This window comes from Esox lucius, chromosome 7 (assembly GCF_011004845.1).
Source record: "Esox lucius isolate fEsoLuc1 chromosome 7, fEsoLuc1.pri, whole genome shotgun sequence".
Lineage (NCBI taxonomy): Eukaryota > Metazoa > Chordata > Actinopteri > Esociformes > Esocidae > Esox > Esox lucius.
Window position 1 is genome coordinate 21,740,663 of NC_047575.1, and position 17,976 is coordinate 21,758,638.

The following is a 17,976-nucleotide window of genomic DNA, read 5'->3' on the forward strand; positions in this document are numbered from 1 at the left end:
ATTGAACACATTTTACTGTTTACACAAATACGTATGTATGTACAATGCTGTGAGGAAAGTTGAAAACCCTTTTTTATAAGTGGATATTATTATTACCCCTTTTGAAAAATGTAGTAGAGTGAAATAGATTACTACAGCATTCCTCGTTTACAAACCTTTTTCCAAAAAGTTGGGATGCTGTGTAAAATGAAAATAAAAACAGAATGCAATGATGTGCAAATCATTTATCCCTGTATTTAATTGAAAATAATACAAAGACAACATATCAAATACATGCCCACTTTGAATTTGATGCCAGCCACATGTTTCATAAAAAGTTGGGAGAGGGGCATGTTTACCAGTGTGGTGCATCACCTCTTCTTTTAACATAATAAGACAGAGTGGTATAACTCTTTGGTCAAGCTTGGGTAATTATGGCTTGTCCTTAGGCTCTGTATTCAGAAGCGAGTTATACATTAACATGTAACACATTTAACATTACAAAGATAGCATATGAACAGACACAGGGTGTAGACTGGAGCAGAAATTTAGTACATATCCATATATTATTGTTCATTATACTTTATAATAAAGAATAGTTAAATCACTGAATTAACATTTTTTCAGTTCCTTCAGGTTGTTGGCCGTAGAATGTTTTCTCATCCGGTGCGAGTGCTTACGGAAACCTGGTTGAAGAGAAAGGGGCGCGAATGGCGGACTGGCAAATTCTGGTGTTCCCTGGCGAATGCCAATCAAGCTACATGGTACTGGGCTGTGAGCTCAGGTCCCACTAGAGGACGTTGGCCCTCATTCCACCCTCATGGAAACAGTTTGACAGTTTGGTCTGAAACATGCACACCAGTAGCCCACAGGAGGTGCTTTTGTAGGGCTCTGGAAGTGCTCCTCCAGTTCCTCCTTGAACAAACGAGCAGATACCAGTCCTCCTGCTGGGTTGATGCCCTTCTAAGGCCCTGTCAAGCTTTCCTCGTGTAATGGCCCATCTCCTGGTATCTCCTCCATGCTCCTGAGACTGCACTGGGAGACACAGCAAACCTTCTTGCGACAGTACGTATGGATGTGCTATCCTAGAGGAGCTGGACTACCTTTGCAATGCCTAATACTACCAGTAGTGACATGGACACTAGCAAAATGCAAAACTAGAGAATAATTATTCAGGAAGGATAAGGAGAGAGCAATTATCTGTGGCCACCACCTGCAAAACAATTCCCTTTTAGGGGTTGTCTTGCTTTTGCCTCTCCAGTGCACCTGTTGTCACTTTCATTTGCACAAAAACAGGTGACACTGATTCACAATCGCTTATGCTTCCTAACTGGACTGACTGATAACCTGAAGTTTAATTGACTTGGTGTTATACTGTGATGATTTCCTGTTCCCTTAATTTTTTTTAGCAGTGTACTTTGAATTTCCATTTGACGTAGTAACAAGCAATTTTCCACCACACATAACAGATTTATAATCACCAATTCCATATTTTTATTTAGTGGAGATCATGATGTTTAATAGAAAATGCAAATAAAAAAGGGGTTTGCATATGCAAAAACATACGCAAACACCTTAATTCTATAGCTTGTTGCACCTCCATTAGCAGTGGAACAAATTGAATAAATTCCTATGGCCATTATTCATTCTTTGACATTTTTGGCAGGATTTTTTCTCTCTGCTGCTTTCAGAATCCAGCAAATTGAATGTAGTTTAAGGGGTTTCTTTGACGGCTGCTCCGCGTGGTGCTGCGTGCTCTCTCCCTCTCCGGCGCTCCACCTTGTCGGTGCACTAACTGCCGGTTGAGGCAGATGGCAGCAGCACAACCAACACACCTTTTTTATAATTAATTACTGGTTATAACCTTTTTTATAATTAATTACTGGTGTTGAATGATGGCCTGAAGTTCTGTTAAAAAATCTCCTGGTGTAACTCAGAATTCATGGTTCCCTTAATGATTCGGAGAAGGAAAAGAAGCCACAGATCTTGAAATCCCCACCACTATGCTTGACTCTTTGTATAAGTTTGTTTTGGTGGTGGGCAGTGTCAGGTTTTTTGCAAACATAGCAGTTTTGAGAAACATACATTTTGGACTTATCTGTCCAAAGAATGGACTTCCAGAAACCGTTATTTTCAAGGGGTCTCGTTAAGATTAGCAGTTTCGTTCTCTTTTGACACTAGAAGCTTGTTCCTAGCAACCCCCCAATTAATGCAATTTTGATTCAGTGTTTATCTTATTGAAGCATGCTGTGAGGCAAATTCGCAGATCTCCTGGTGTTATTTTTGGGTTGGCATTTACCTGATTTATGATACAGAGGATATAAAAAGTCTACACACGCCTGTTACAATGGCAGCTTTTGGTGATGTAAAAAAATGTGACTAAGATAATTCATGTCAGAACTTTTTCCACTTTTAATTTGAACTATAATGTGAACAATTCAATTGAAAAAATGACTGAAATCTTCGAGGGGGAAAAATGAAAAATAATAACCTTACAATAACCTGAGGGATAACCTCATATAACTGGGGATGTGGCTGTGTTCAGAATTAACCAATCACATTCAAACTCATGTTAAATAGAAATCAGTACACACCTGCCATCATTTAAAGTGACTCTGATTAATCACAAATACATTTCTAGTAGGATTTTCCTGAAATTTTCTTAGTTGCAATGTCAGAGCAAAAGCCATGGTCTGCAGATAGCTTCCAAAGCATCAGAGGGATCTCATTGTTGAAAGATATCAGTTAGGAGAAAGGTACTAAATCATTTCCAAAGCATTAGATATACCATGGAACGCAGTGAAGACAGTCATTATCCTGTGGATAAATATGGCACAACAGAGTGGTGGCAGCATCATGCTTTTGGGCTGTTTTTCTTCAGCTTGAACCAGGGCCTTAGTCAGGGTGGAGGGAATTATGAACATTTCCAAATACCAGCCAATTTTGGCACAAAACCTTCAGGTGTCCGTTTGAAAGCTGAAGATGAAGTTCACCTTTCAGCATGACAACGACCAAAAGCACACATTCAAATCCAGAAAAGCATGGATTCACCAGAAGATTAATGTTTTGGAATGGCCCAGCCAGATCCCAGACCTGAATCCAATTGAACATCTGTGAGGTGATCTGAAGAGTAATGTGCAGAGGAGATGTCCTCGCATCTGACAGATTTCGAGCACTTTTTCAAAGAAGAGTGGGCAAATATTGCCTACGTCAAGATGTGCCATGCTAATAGACTCCTACCCAAAAAGACTGAGTGCTGGAACAAAATCAAAAGTTGCTTCAACAAAGTATTAGTGTGGGTGTGCACACAAAAAAAAAAGTTATTGTACTTTTTTTAATTATTTTGTTTTTCAAAGATTTAATTTTGTTTTTCATTTGAATTGTTCACGTTATAGGTCACATTAAAGGTGGAAAATGTTCTCACATGATTATCTTTGTCTCATTCTTTTACATTACAAGAACCTGGTATTTTAACAGGGGTGTGTAGACTTTTTATATCCACTGTATTTCTTTAGTCTATATTTTGGAAGGGCATCCACTGAGTTGCTGTCATGTTAAATGCTCTGAATTTCTAAAATGTTTTCCTGATATTGCACTTACGAAGCTCAAATCGTCTTGTGACCATTGTATAGCCTTCACCAGACTGATGTGCTTTCAGTACCCTCTTGCTGATGTCCTCTGATATCTCATTTTCCATTTTCCTGCCCAAATACTTTCCTATAGATCCCTCCTTTGATTGGTTAATTTGGTTCCCAATTATTTACCAACTTGATTCTACTTACCTTCTTAATTTACTCAGTTATGAATTTGGGGTCCACTTTTGCAACTAGCAATGGTGATCTCTGGCTTATAAAAGTTAGGTAAACTAGCTGCCAATACCTCTATCTAATTACCTCCTGTAACGTGAGGTAGATATTTATCTTATCAGAGTGTTTTTCTTAAACCGGTAAGGTGTAGTTATTCTAACATTATATATATGAATGATATTGATAGTAGCAAAATATATATTAGCTTGCCAGCTAACATTATTTCGCTAGCTAGCAAACAGTCTATTACACTAGGTTCACCTCACTGACAGCTAGCACAGTATGACACCAGCATGATGCCAGCCAAGAAGTTAGACAAACAGGTGTTTTTTATGCAAAGGCAAAGTGAGTGGTACAGCTAGCTAGCTATGAGACATTAGAAGATATAGCTAACTAACTAGTTTAATAGTTGATCTCTTAAAAAGTCCCTACATAAGTAGCAGGATCAGATGGTGACCGTGAGAAAGTCCTTGTCATAGCAGGATCTGACAGCCAGAGAGAAAAGGTCAACCGTGGAGTTTAGGTGAAATGTTGTCTTTAAGGTGGATAACTTAAATACAATTAGTCATGTGTAGCCCATATCTTGAATGTTCATATTTATTAGCCGAACCAGAATGATGTTGAGTCAACCAGTGTACAATAGTCATGCAAGAGAGTGGTGGAGCTTGGGAGGTGAGGCTGTGAAATTCAAGTACAGTACTGGCAAAATATACATATAGATCACATATCAGCCACACACACTGAAATACAGAGGTCTGTAGCAGCTCTTCACTATGAGCACACATGGAAAATGTGTTAACTAAGTAATATTAAATGAAATGGCTTGAGGCTGTATTTAGTTTGTTTTAGTAGAATCAATGAGATTGTTGTCAGTGCACATACTGCATACGGCCAAAACCTACATGAGCTTGTTGGCCATCCCATTCCAAAACCATAGGCATTTGTAAAAACATATTTGTTCCCACTGGCATAGATATCCATTGTGCGGTTGCACCAGGGCCCGCAGTGGATGAGGGGCCCGTGCTTGACCTCTATAAAAAAATATATATATATATTGTGTGTTTCTATGTGGTTATCATAGTCAGACCTCAGGATCAGTTTTCCATGTGTATATACCGCTTCACAAACAAGTTTCAGTAAATAACTTTCTGCAGAGCATGTCAAACGCCATCCTGCAAACGTGGTCTAGACATCCAATGGAAACGGACATCATTTGCATGGTAGACTAGTGTTGAGATGTTTCTAACATTGGCCTAATATCCCTTATTCAGATTGGAAACATGATTTTGGAATACAAATATTGTGCAGGAAAATCATTAATTGCGATCTGTCTCAAATAATTACGATCAGGCAATTATGTAGTAATTGGGACAGCCCTTGCAGGCTCAGTTTACAAAGATTGTGAAGACTCCATTCTGCTGATAAATTTAAATAAAACAAACATTTATAATTAAATTCTAATTATTACACACCCCACCATGTCAACAAAATTTGATTTTTTTCTAGTATCCAATTATTACATGATGGAGATGATAATGTAATTTTGAATAATTACACCAATAATTTGAATTGAATTAATTGAACTGACAGTCTACTGAAAGTCTACTTAAAGCATGTTATGAAAGCTGTTATGAAAATTGTGGTTATGTGTTCACAGAGATTTACATTGTGTGTTTGTAGCAGCACTTGACTTGAGATGAAATAAGCACAGGAACTGACAAATCACACATTAGACTGTGTTCATCAATATAGCCAAGACCGACTCCATACAGTAAGGCTTGTTACTAAAAAAGCAACAGTGACGGGCTATTAGCCTAAAATTATTAGTCTCCCATATGAAAGACTGTACTGCCCGGATTTATCAATTGTTTTATCAATCGAGTTTGATCTATACCCCACATCAGAGGCATCGCTAGGATCTCAATACATTCGGGGCTTAGCTTTGCAAATGCATATCTTTACACAATCATGTAAAAAGTGCATATAAAGATAGACCTAAGATCAAGATCAATTGATTAAATCCATTTCTAATCCTTTGATAATCAAATGCAGCTTGTGACATCAGATGTAAAAATATTGATATTTTGAGTAAGGTACATTTCATTAAATAATTGAGTCAAAAAAATTATATCAAACTATCTATTAAAAAATATTTATGTATGTTTATATTTTATGTTGTTATTGCAGATTAAATATCTGTGAGGGGAGAAATTATGGTTCTATACAAATAACCACTGATGGATATTGCAGGATGTATCAAAATGTTGTTCATAGATATTCTTGAAAATCTGACACACATCATCCTCTCAGCATTTTTACTGTTACAATAATTGTGTTAAATAAACAAGATTAAAAAAATAGGAACTTCAGAACAGTTTTGGATTACTCAGTAAAGACATGTTGTAGCTAATCCTGACCCCCACTGACACCAAACACCCATATCACAACATATTCTTATTACACTAATTCATAACTTCAATTGTTTTTTGTCACTTAATTGTTACTGTATTTTGCAGTTCTGCACTTTTGTACTTGCCAGTTTTTGCCCTAGCACTATACAGTATGTTTATTGTTATGCATCAGACCAAAGTAAATTCCTTGTATGTGAAAACCTAATTGGCAATAAATCTGTTTCTGATTCATGGTGCTCTTTGGCTTGAAGTGATATGAGATATTGTTTCCCCTGAAAAAGTCCTCAAACAGATACATTTTCTAGCGAAAAACATGCATTTTACTGCACTATTTGTTTTAAATTAAACCAAATTAATTTTGAAGTATTAATTCATTTATTTTTTATAACAACCACAATCAGAATTTGGCTATTTATTAAAAGTGAATTGTTTTATATAAATAAAAAATAGACAAAACACAAAATGGAAAAGCAAACTAGCTTTCCAGCTTTGAAATATGATGTATGTAATTGCAATCAAACACTATGGAGATAGAATTGCTTCAAAATTATTGCAAATTTGTAGATCACAATTTACAAATGTATTTTACAATGCGTAAACAGAAAATACAGTTTACAAATGAATGTAGCATCCACAAACAAAAGTCTCACAATCTGCAAATACAAAACACAATCCACAAATATATTTCGCAACCCATAAATATACTTTTAAACTTATACCTCAAAGCAGGGATTTCCATATATGAAAAATGATTTTCGATTATCCCTCACATCTTTGAACAGTAAATTCATTATTTGCAGATCATATTATATTTGTGTATTGGTTCCTATTTGTTTGTAACATTTTGACTCTAGTTTTGTGATGTTTGATACAGCATAATAATCTAGAATTGCACAAATTCTCCAAACAAATATATTATGATCTGCACATAGGAAACGCAGTCCACAAATGTAATTCAGAATCTTCAAACAAACACGTTTAAAATTCACAAACGACTACTTTACCATCTGTAAAATCGATCCACAATCGGAATTCACAATATGCTAACTATTTTCATCAGGTGAAGAGGTATTTGGAGTGACATTTTAGTTTGTGGAACTTATCGTATTTGTGGATAGCAAACTGTGTTTTCGAATTGGTTCTTGTTTGTTTACAGAATTTGGACGCAAACATTCTGCCTTTGATTTTCAAAAACAATTTGTACTTGCAATCCAATGAGGCTAATAGGGTTATCTATTCGGTAGCTTTCTTTACTCCAACTTGCCTTTAGTCTTACGTCAGGTCTTGGTTCGAGAGCTATGAAGTGTGACTTTCCTGAAGTCCTGGTGAAAATCGCAACTATGCAGTACACTGGTAAGCTGTTGGCTTGATATCTTCTGTAACCAACTACCTATTTGTAAGCCTCACTCAGATAATTGTTTGTTTTGTGCCTGACTAAAATCTAGCGTTGTATCATTACTAAATAGAGACACTGTAGTGAAGCACGTGTCACTCTCTCAGCCGGATTTATTTATCCTTGTCAAAGTAGTTTGTTAGCTAGATAGCTATCCAGCCAGCCATCCTATTTTGTGATAGTTTCACATGTAGCTATCACATAGTAATTTCATTGTTTCTTTCTTTAATGTGACACATACGTTTTGTTATTTTGGCTGTTTACCAAAACCTTTATTTGTTACAGTATAAATAAACAAATAATGAAAATGGGCTTAAAGTGCAGTCCCTCAACTTTAATGTGAAGGTACTCACATCCAAATGGGAGGAAGGGTTTAGGAATTACAGCTTTTTAATATGTAGCCCCCCCTTTTTTGGACTATTGACTCAAAAGCTGTTTCATGGACAGGTGTGGGCTATTGCTTCGTTATTTCTTCATCAATTGAGCGGGTAAAAAGTCTGGAGTTGATTCCAGGTGTGGAATTCACGTTTGGAAGCTGTTGCTGTGAACCCACACCATATGGTCAAAGGAGCGCTCAGTGCAAGTGAAACAGGCCATCCATAGCCTTCAAAAAATGTATTCCATCAGGGAGATAGCAGGAACACTAGGAGTCGCCAAATCAACAGTTAGGTACATTCTGAGAAAAGAAGAACGCACTGGTGAGCTCTGCAACACAAAAAGGCCTGGATGTCCACAGATGACAACAGTGATGGATGATCGTAGGATCCTTTCTGTAGTAAAGAAAAATCCCTGCACAACATCCAGCCCAGTGAAGAACACTCCTAGAGGTAGGCATAACATTATCCAAGTCTACCATAAAGGGAAGACTTCATGAGAGCAAATACAGAGGGTTCACAAGTTGCAAAGGATTCATAAGCGTCAAGAATAGAAAGCCCAGATTACACTTTGCCAAAAAAACATCTACAAAAGCCAGCTCAGTTCTGGAAGAGCATTCTTTGGACAGATGAAACTAAGATCAACCTGTGCCAGAATGATGGGAATAAAAAAGTATGGGGAAGGCTTGGAACGGCTCATGATCCAAAGCATACAACAGCATCTGTAAATCACAGTGGAGGCACTGTACTGGCAAGGACATGCATGGCTTCCAGTGGCACTGGATCACTAGTATTTATTGATGTGACAGAAGCAGCCAGATGAATTCTGAAGTGTATAAGGATATATTGTCTGCTCAGATTCAGCCAAATTCAGTGAAATTGATTGGACAACGCTTCACTTTACAGATGGATAATGATCCAAAACATACTGCAAAAGCAACCCAGGCAAATAAATGATATATTCTGCAATGGCCAAGTCAATCTCAACCCGATTGAGCGTGCATTTCACTTGCTGAAGAAAAAACTTAAGGCAGAAGCTGAGGATTAACTTGGGGCTTAGACTAGATGTGCCTTGCTGACTCACTCTAGCAACTGATTGTGATGTGTTTAGGCACCTGCAAGTTCAATCAAAGTGATTTCACAGGTAATTACACTACCGTTCAGGTTTGGGATTACTGAGAAATGTCTTTGTTTTCAAACGAAAAGAAAATATTTTGTCCATTAAAATAACATCAAATTGATCAGAAATAGTGAAAACATTGTTTATGTTGTAAATGACTATTTTAGCTTGAAGCAGCTGATTTTTAATGGAATACAGGTGCTGGTCATATAATTAGAATATCATCAAAAAGTTGATTTATTTCAGTAATTTATTTCAGTAACTTGTATAATGTATGCATTAATTCCATACAGACTGATATATTTCAAGTGTTTTTTTCTTTTAATTTTGATTATTATAACTGACAACTAATGAAAACCCCAAATTCAGTATCTAAGAAAATTTGAATATTGTGAAAAGGTTCAATATTGAAGACACCTGGTGCCACACTCTAATCAGCTAATTAACTCAAAACACCTGCAAAGGCCTTTAATTGGTCTCTCAGTCTATTTCTAATTCACATTGTCTAATTCACATTTTCTGAGATACTGAATTTGGGATTTTCATTAGTTGTCAGTTATAATCATCACAATTAAAAGAAATAAACGTTTGAAATATATCAGTCTGTGTGTAATGAATGAATATAATATACAAGTTTAACTTTTTTAATGGAATTACTGAAATAAATCAACTTTTTGATGATATTCTAATTTTATGACCAGCACCTGTAGTTTGTCACACAAACAAATATCCATCTCTCTCTATACCACTGTGGCTCAGCTTATACAGGAAACTGGCACATTCACAAGAGCCCTGTTTTGAGCATCGCTGATATATTAACTGGCCTGTCCAGGGTTAGTTGATCCTTTATCAGCTGCATTGAAACAAATCTCTTAACCTTCCAGCGGTTCTTAAAATGGGAATCTCTGGACTTGGCCAATCTCTCGCAGAAGTTAAGTCACAGTAACATAGAGAGCTTGCCCATGTCCTGTGGTGCTTTCATCTCTTGCCATGATGGATACTGTCTTCCAGTGTCTTGGTCAGACTGCACCCATCTAAAAACAGCAACAGTTGTATAGGAGATTGTTCCTATAGCTTGTAAACCTAGCCAAAATACGAGGAGTACATTTTTTCCTATAGCTACAGTTTAAGTTATAAGCAAGGCTCAAACATGCCAACCTTCATTTTAGTGTTCAGTTTTCCAAATTACAGCCATGTACCTGAATTTGTGTTTGTTTAAATAGGCACTTCACCCTGGGAGAACCTCATGTCTGTGAGACTTCTATGTCAGTAAGATTTGCGCTGATTTTTAAACAGACATAAATGTATTAGGGGAACATATATATTTTCATTTTCTTTTATTTGACATATTTTATTATAGTGTTTCTGTCTTATCTATCTATCTAAGTATATTTGTAATATAAAATAGCTATGAAGTGCCCAAAAGAAGCATGTAGGTACATCATGCCCCCTGTCCCTAAATGGGCTGGTCCACCAGGCAACTTCAAGGTTGAAAATGAGTTTCACTATAGCCCTGCTGAATGTTATACACTTGTTATTTGTACAACACCAAAGCAGTTCACATTTTACTCAATTCTATTTTTGTGGTGTATAGGAGCCATTTGTAACAAGACAGGGATAAACTGATGTGAGGGTACATACCAAGTCACTGAGGATATCAATTAGGTATATCTGCAGACCGCAAGTCTAGGACTTTACTTAATATGGTTAACTTAATATTCAGTTACGCCACTGAATATTAAGTTACACCCACTGATGTTTGCCACTGATCAGTTTGGGACATCCTGGTTTGACACGCGGTTCGACGCTAGGTGCCATGTATGGCTATGATGTTATTACGTTGAGTGTAGGAATGGAGGAAGAAGAGTTATCCCAGAGTCCGTGTGATTTCATTAAATATCTTTGTTCAAGATACACTACGTTCAAGCATAGATGTAGTAAACAAGTGTATTTGCTTCGAGAAAGCGTTCTAGTCTGATTTCAGGATTTAAATTGTTTGATAAAATACAACTGAAATATATTTATCTGAAGACTGAAGTGCCTCTAAAAAATAGTTTTAAATGTTTTGGTTACAGTCAAGAATGAGACACTGCCAGTGGCCGTACATTTTACACCTAGGCCTTCAGCACTATTTTCCGTAATTCAATTGCAATCTAATAAATATTAGCCTATTGACATTCAATGTAACCACCCCATATTCACAGTGACAATAACCTTTATCAAGTGGAATAGACTGATTTAACACTAGGATCAACAACTTTGAGACTTACAATACACTAATTGACCTGAATACATGGTGACTGAAACCATCAAGAATGTACCAGTATAAGGCAGTATGACAGGATGCTGCATCACACACCGCCATGGCATAGCCCAAATCAATGTCCTCACCGAATAAACAAGAACAAACTCACAACAACCAGTCACATTTAGTCATACGACTAAGAAGCAAGCAAAAATGCAGGGAGGAACAACACAATCAGGACTCAGTCTTCCACAGAGATTCCAGCCAACCTGCTGGACCTAAACAGAAACATCAGTTGTTTAGCAAGAGTAAACAGGAAAGTGTTTTGGAAGTGTTCACCTGACCATACAAGATGATAGGATGAAACCAAAGTCTACATAATCTGGGCAAAGCTGAATACACAGTACATAAACATAGTTTTGTCAGTGTTGGAATGTAATGTTTTGAATATTAGATGGTGTCATTAAATGTTTAATTGTCTAACTGGCAAATAATTTAACTGTATTTTTAGGTTATGCCATTAACTTTAGGGTTTTGGACTGCATTCATTGACTTTCAATAATGTCTGTTGTGCTATTTTGGATCTGTACTACTGGTAGATTATGCTATTGAATCAACTTTTAGGATAAGGTTTAAATTAGATTTCAGATAATCAATTCCAATACATGTAACACTTATATTCCTCCCAACAATGTTTTAAGTCCATAACCACATCATTACTTTAGAATTATAAAATGTACTTGTTCCCCAGGCACCCCAGGAAAAATCATATTTCTGTAAACCGATGTTGACCAGACTGCACACGTATGAACACTGTTTAGGAACTTACCAAAACTAGTGAACACAGCCGAGTACATTTTACACCTCTGCATAGAAGATGGCCATGACCAAATTATTTCGTTTACATCTCTAAATAATGACAATGTAGTGTATATGACGCTACAAAATAAATGGATCTTGCCTGCTTGCATATAGTGACAGGTGGATCAGTGTCATCATGCATCTTTAGCTCGTTATAACGTGCCATATTTGACTAAAGCTGGCTGACAAGTAGCCGACCCCGTAGAGTAGCTAGCTATCTTTAAACAGAGCTATAAGAGTTCTATGCTCTGTAAGTAGCAAGCTATTCGAATCTCAGATTCAAATACACGATGGTGTGAACATGCTATTTAATCTTTTAGGCCATCTATATACATTTGCAAGGCTATTATTTGATATACGATTTTCAACTGTGGTTTGGTCCCTAGCCTGACTGCGCAAATACAGCCACACAATTTTAAGTCCCTCTTGGTCAAACGTCCTTCTGGCGCTAAGTGTCATTAGCATTGGATATACTTGCAAGATGCGCCATCTAACAATCATTGTGTGTCAGCAACACCCTTCCATTCCAAACACACATGGGTCAAAATGCCCCCTAATGGCGCTTCTAGTAAGTGTCAATGGCTCTGCGCTTCTAGTGTTAAAGTTTCCTCCACCTGTCAGCAATGAGTTGAATATGGAGTCTGACAGCTTTCCTTGCAAGTGGGTGGAGACAGTTTCTGCGATGCTGGTGTAATGAACACCGAAATTCATTTTGATGGGGTCGAAGTAGAGGGGCCCTTTTCATAACTACGGAAAACAGAATAAACAAACAGAAACTGATCACAATGTCTACTGGACTGTCCATTGCCAAGTTTCAGAGATGGTGGCAGATGAGTTGATAACTCATCTGCCACCATCTGATTAATGCCAAACCAAAATGTACCCTCATTTTACTCCATGATTTTACTCCATCGGACGCTCTTTTTGCTTCCATATGTTTTTGTTTCTTATTAATTTAGCGTTCTCCTCCGCTAGTAGGGCCTGTGTACGCCATTGCTTCCTCGGAAATAGTGGCCATGTTATTTTCAATGTACCAGCATTCAAAGCCTGTAATTGGCCCTCACCTCACACACCTTCATGGATGTACATGCCTATGAACGTCCCAGGCTTCTATTTTTTACTTGCAACCAAGGCAGTGAGGATTATGTCAGTCCTGACACTGCCAGATACTCTTTGTTTAAAGTTAGCTGATGACGTATAAGGATTATTATCAGATATTGTGAGGATTTTGCCTACAGCCTGCTCCTTTTGTGGTTCTGCTCTTCTTTGGGATTTCCTGTGGATCGAGTTCTGCCTGTATTCATCTGACCACGCCGTTTGCCTGCTCCTGTGTGTGGAGTTGAATATAAATTCTACCCGCTCTGCAATTGGGACCATACCTCTGCCTCTCCCGAGTCGTATTCTTCACCGATTCTTATGAGATTTTGCTGGTAAATCAGGCCGATGGATGATAAATTGTCATGTCCTGGCAATGCCCCTAGCCATTTCTGTGCCCTTTCATTCAGCCTCCTCAATGCCGTGTGGACTGGACGGGCAGTCGGCTGGCCATATGCCGCACCACGCCTGGTCCGTGGCCTGCTGCCGCCCCAGTCGCTGCTCCATGGCCTGCTGCCGCCCCAGTCGCTGCTCCATGGCCTGCTGCCACCCCAGTCGCTGCTCCATGGCCTGCTGCCGCCCCAGTCGCTGCTCCATGGCCTGCTGCCGCCCCAGTCGCTGCTCCATGGCCTGCTGCCGCCCGGATTGCCCTCTCCGCCTCAGCCCGCCGCAGACTGGCCGACACTGTCGGTGCCTGCAGCACCCCCTGATGTCTGGGGGTCGCCGGATCAGCCGTCCGCAGCCTCGGGTAACCCATGCCATTCCGACATTCATATTCTGCTGTCTCCCCAGGCTGCATGGCAGGACACTCCGCCCCCTTGGCCTGTCCCGGCTGCTCCGCCCCCTCGGAGCCTCCACCTGTCCGGGTGCAGTCGCCCCGCCCTCCCCCTCTGGGTTGTTCCCGGTCTTGCGGTCAGGAGTCTGCACTTTGGGAGGGGGGCTGGGGCAATAGTCAGCTACCAATAATTGGTGCCAATAATTTCGGAGGGAACTGCATATACATACACACGTAATACATACTTTACAAATACCCAGATATACATAATTGTTGTTGTATGCTGTCAGCACTTGAGACCCATCCCAAATCCAAACATCCATGTTCTCCATTTCCCAGTCCTAACCCTAAACCACATCCTCAACCTAAATTACCTTTAATGCCAAAACTTAACTTAGCCCTGATGTCTAACGCGGGGTTATATGTCCAACCAGTAATGCCCAAACCCAAATGTACACACAACTCTGCACTTTTCCCTAAATCCAACATCTGAACCTGTATATTTACAGTGGACATCTCAAAAACAGAATAAAAAAATGACATTTTGTAGCTAGACACTTTATTTTAATTAATGCATATGCATGCATCTACTTTCGGCCACAATATTTTCTGCCTCTGTGAAATGTTTGTCTTCTTGTTGAAACACAACTCATTCTGTAGATACACTGCCCATTTTCAAGTTTATTCATTAGTATTCATAACTATACAGTATTGTCTTTTTCGGGCATTTGTTTCCAGAGTTTTTTGTGTCAATAATGTTAGATTATGTTTTATTTTTTTTGCATCTGTGCTATAAGCTAAATTTTATCCACAGCTACAGTATCTCAGAAAAGTGAGTACATCTTTTCATGTGACAACTCTGAAGAAATGACAATTTGCTCAAATGTAAAGTAGTGAGTGTACAGCTTGTATAACAGTGTAAATTTGCTGTCCCCTCAAAATAACAAAACACGCAGCCATTAATGTCTTAACCGCTGGCAACCGCTGTCCAAATTGTCCTAATGAGCAAAGTCTCAGAAGCACTAACTTGTTTTTCTCATTAGCTTCTATGTGCAATTTGTCATCACATGACAGTCATGTTTATATCTTTACTGACACATTCTTCATTCCCTTGTGGGATTTTTGTAAATAAAAGAATGTGAGGTTCTTTGCCAAGTCATTCTGGAAAGGTTAGGAGAGAACTCAGGTATCAACGTGGCATTGAAGAAATCTGAGGTAGATTTACTCACCTGTTTAATGCTAGACTTCAACTCTTAAATATGTCAGTGAGACTTATTGTTATATTATATAGTGTGGTGTCTATTGATTCATTTATAAATGGCTTTCTTTTCTATCTAGCTTTCATCTGACTTATGGAACCTAAACACACTGCTGAAGACATTAACTTTTTCACAATGTTTAGTCCACCGGACTAGAAGACAACTAAAATGTACATTTACACTTAAACATGCACCAAAAAGCATTTGAATAATGTTGTGTTTGTTTCCAAATAGGTGATTACCGTGAGATCATAAAGATCCTGTATAATCCACATCATTACATGACATTTTCAGTAGATGGTACAGCACCTACCAATTGTTGTATGCAATATATACGGTAAAATGTAACCCAGTTTTAACACATTCGACATCAACAAAATGTTAAACTGATTACTTTAATGGTATAATTAAAAACATAAATTCTTATTTTAAAACATGTCCAACCAAAATAAATTCCACTCTTTGTAAGTACAACCTAACACAATGAGTCGTACCATGTGTCTTGGGTTTGACAATTTGTAAGTATCCATAGTTAGTTACAGAAAAAAATTATAATAAACTTGACTAAAACATTGGAGATGCAATGCTCTCCTTGTGCAAGAAACTCTGTTTAATCCATTATCTAAGTTGGCCCATCAATCCTAATGCAGTACATTGTCATGTTATTGTCACATTCAAATGCATTATATTTAAAAATGGATTTCTTCAACAGTATCAGTGTATTCTTTCAAGACAGCTTTTTATCCTCACTTGCACTTTGAAATATTGCTAAATTATAAAGCATTTTTCTTTACCACTACTCAGAGCTCACAATGGAAAGGGAAAACACGTTTCTGCAAGACAGACAGTAGGAACTCAATACGTTGAATTGACCATTAATTAAGATGTAAATGTGTCTGTTGAATGTGATTTGCAAATGCGTAGAACCTTCAGGAAGCTTTGGATCTCGAGAGACAACCCAACAGAGACAAAATAACCAAACATTCTGGGTCCTTGCAGTCTGCTTTATCATAGCTGTGTCATTGTGGTTCAAATGTGGTTCAAATCTTGCATGCAGTTCTCCCCAGAGTTCCCATGGAGGGCAGCCTTGTTGTTTGGGTGCCTATGAGTTCATTTGTGGTAAAACTCTGGAGAGTTTTCCAGTCTAAACTTGCAAATTAGCGTAAGAATGCCGTGTAATAAGAGCCAGAAAGAGATGTGCTTTTGAAGACGTTTTCAAGTCTGCTGGGAGTTGCTGTGATGAAGCAGGGCCTTAGTCATGAATTGGTATTAGATCACTACATTTTTGGTGACTGGGCCAACTGCCCCTTTTCCCCGTTAATATAGTACTGCTAGTCGTATGACAAACAGCAATAGGTTATTTTCTAATAATATAATATAATGGTTTGAAATGGACCCTCCAGTTTTCACTACTAATATTTTAAAATTCTCTTCACAGGTTCTGTGCTCCCCTCCGACTAGACAATGGATAACCACACATACCCTGATCACATGCTCCTCCTGGAGGGGATAAAGGTCCCCCAGAATTCTTCCTACCCTGCTTTTATCCTTATTCTCATTATTTTCATCTTCATCATGTTGTCCAACATTGGCCTGATAGTACTAATCACCATGGAGAGGAGTCTTCATGAACCCATGTACATGCTGTTTTGCAACCTGCCTCTTAATGACATAGTTGGGGCTACAGCAATAATACCTCGATTCTTATTGGACATTTTAACCCCAGCACCTCAGCGGTATATAACTTACATAGACTGTGTCACTCAGGCTTTCTGTGCTCAGTTATTTGGTACGACTTCACACACCATTTTAATGATCATGGCCTTTGACAGGTATGTAGCCATCTGCAACCCGCTGAGGTACGCCACCATTATGAACAACAAAATGGTGATCAAGTTGTCTGTGTCTGCCTGGGGCGTGGCCACTGTCTTAGTGGGGATTCTTCTGGGTCTCACAATCCGTCTGTCACGATGTAGGTCAAAAATATTGTATCCATATTGTGATAATGCTTCCCTATTTCAGCTCTCCTGCGAGAGTGTGCTCATAAATAACATCTATGGCTTAACGTTTACTGTTGTACTGTTTGTCACGTCCATAAGCAGCATCAGTCTCACCTATCTAAAGATTGCCATTGTGTGTCTAAGCAGTAAAAACAGTTCTTTAAACAGCAAGGCCCTGACAACCTGCAGCACACACTTACTGGTTTACCTCATGGTGATTGGATTTGGGGCCATCATTATCATCCTCCACCGCTTCCCAACATATGCCGAACTTGGCAAGTGGTGTAGTGTGCTTTTCCCTGTGGTCCCCACATGTCTCAACCCAATCATATATGGTTTACAGACTAAAGAGATTAAACAGAGGATATTAAGAATATATAACACAAGGTTTGCCGCATGATGTTTTGTCTGACAAAGCAATATATTTAATTTAATGCAAACCTCACTGTGTATAGCATTCTTTAAACAACTGTGGTATATTGATATACCAACAAGAAAACCATCCACCCTGGTTTGTGTCTGTACAATTATCCACCCTGGCTAGCTAGTTAGCTTTCTATGTATCATCTATCTATCTATCAAAAGACTAAATAAAAGTATTCTGGCAAAGAACAGTAATTGTGAGTCTTTAATGTGTGTGAAAATAATATATAAATAG

The 17,976-nt window shown here is 38.3% G+C and overlaps 1 protein-coding gene across 2 annotated transcripts; it reads left to right on the forward strand.

The window, feature by feature from the left end:
- Positions 1–7,214: 7,214 nt before the first annotated feature.
- On the forward strand, positions 7,215–17,871 carry LOC105009284 (olfactory receptor 52D1-like). 2 transcript variants are annotated; one of them, XM_020048103.2, is made up of 3 exons: positions 7,530–7,549; positions 13,695–14,032; positions 16,757–17,871. In XM_020048103.2, exon 3 carries the CDS (start codon positions 16,783–16,785, stop codon positions 17,716–17,718), a length of 936 nt encoding a protein of 311 aa, XP_019903662.1. In that variant the 5' UTR covers positions 7,530–7,549; positions 13,695–14,032; positions 16,757–16,782; the 3' UTR covers positions 17,719–17,871. The 2 variants fall into 2 exon arrangements, with proteins under 2 accessions (XP_010867005.1, XP_019903662.1); XM_010868703.3 differs by lacking the exon at positions 13,695–14,032 and having other exon boundaries at positions 7,215–7,549.
- Positions 17,872–17,976: the final 105 nt, after the last annotated feature.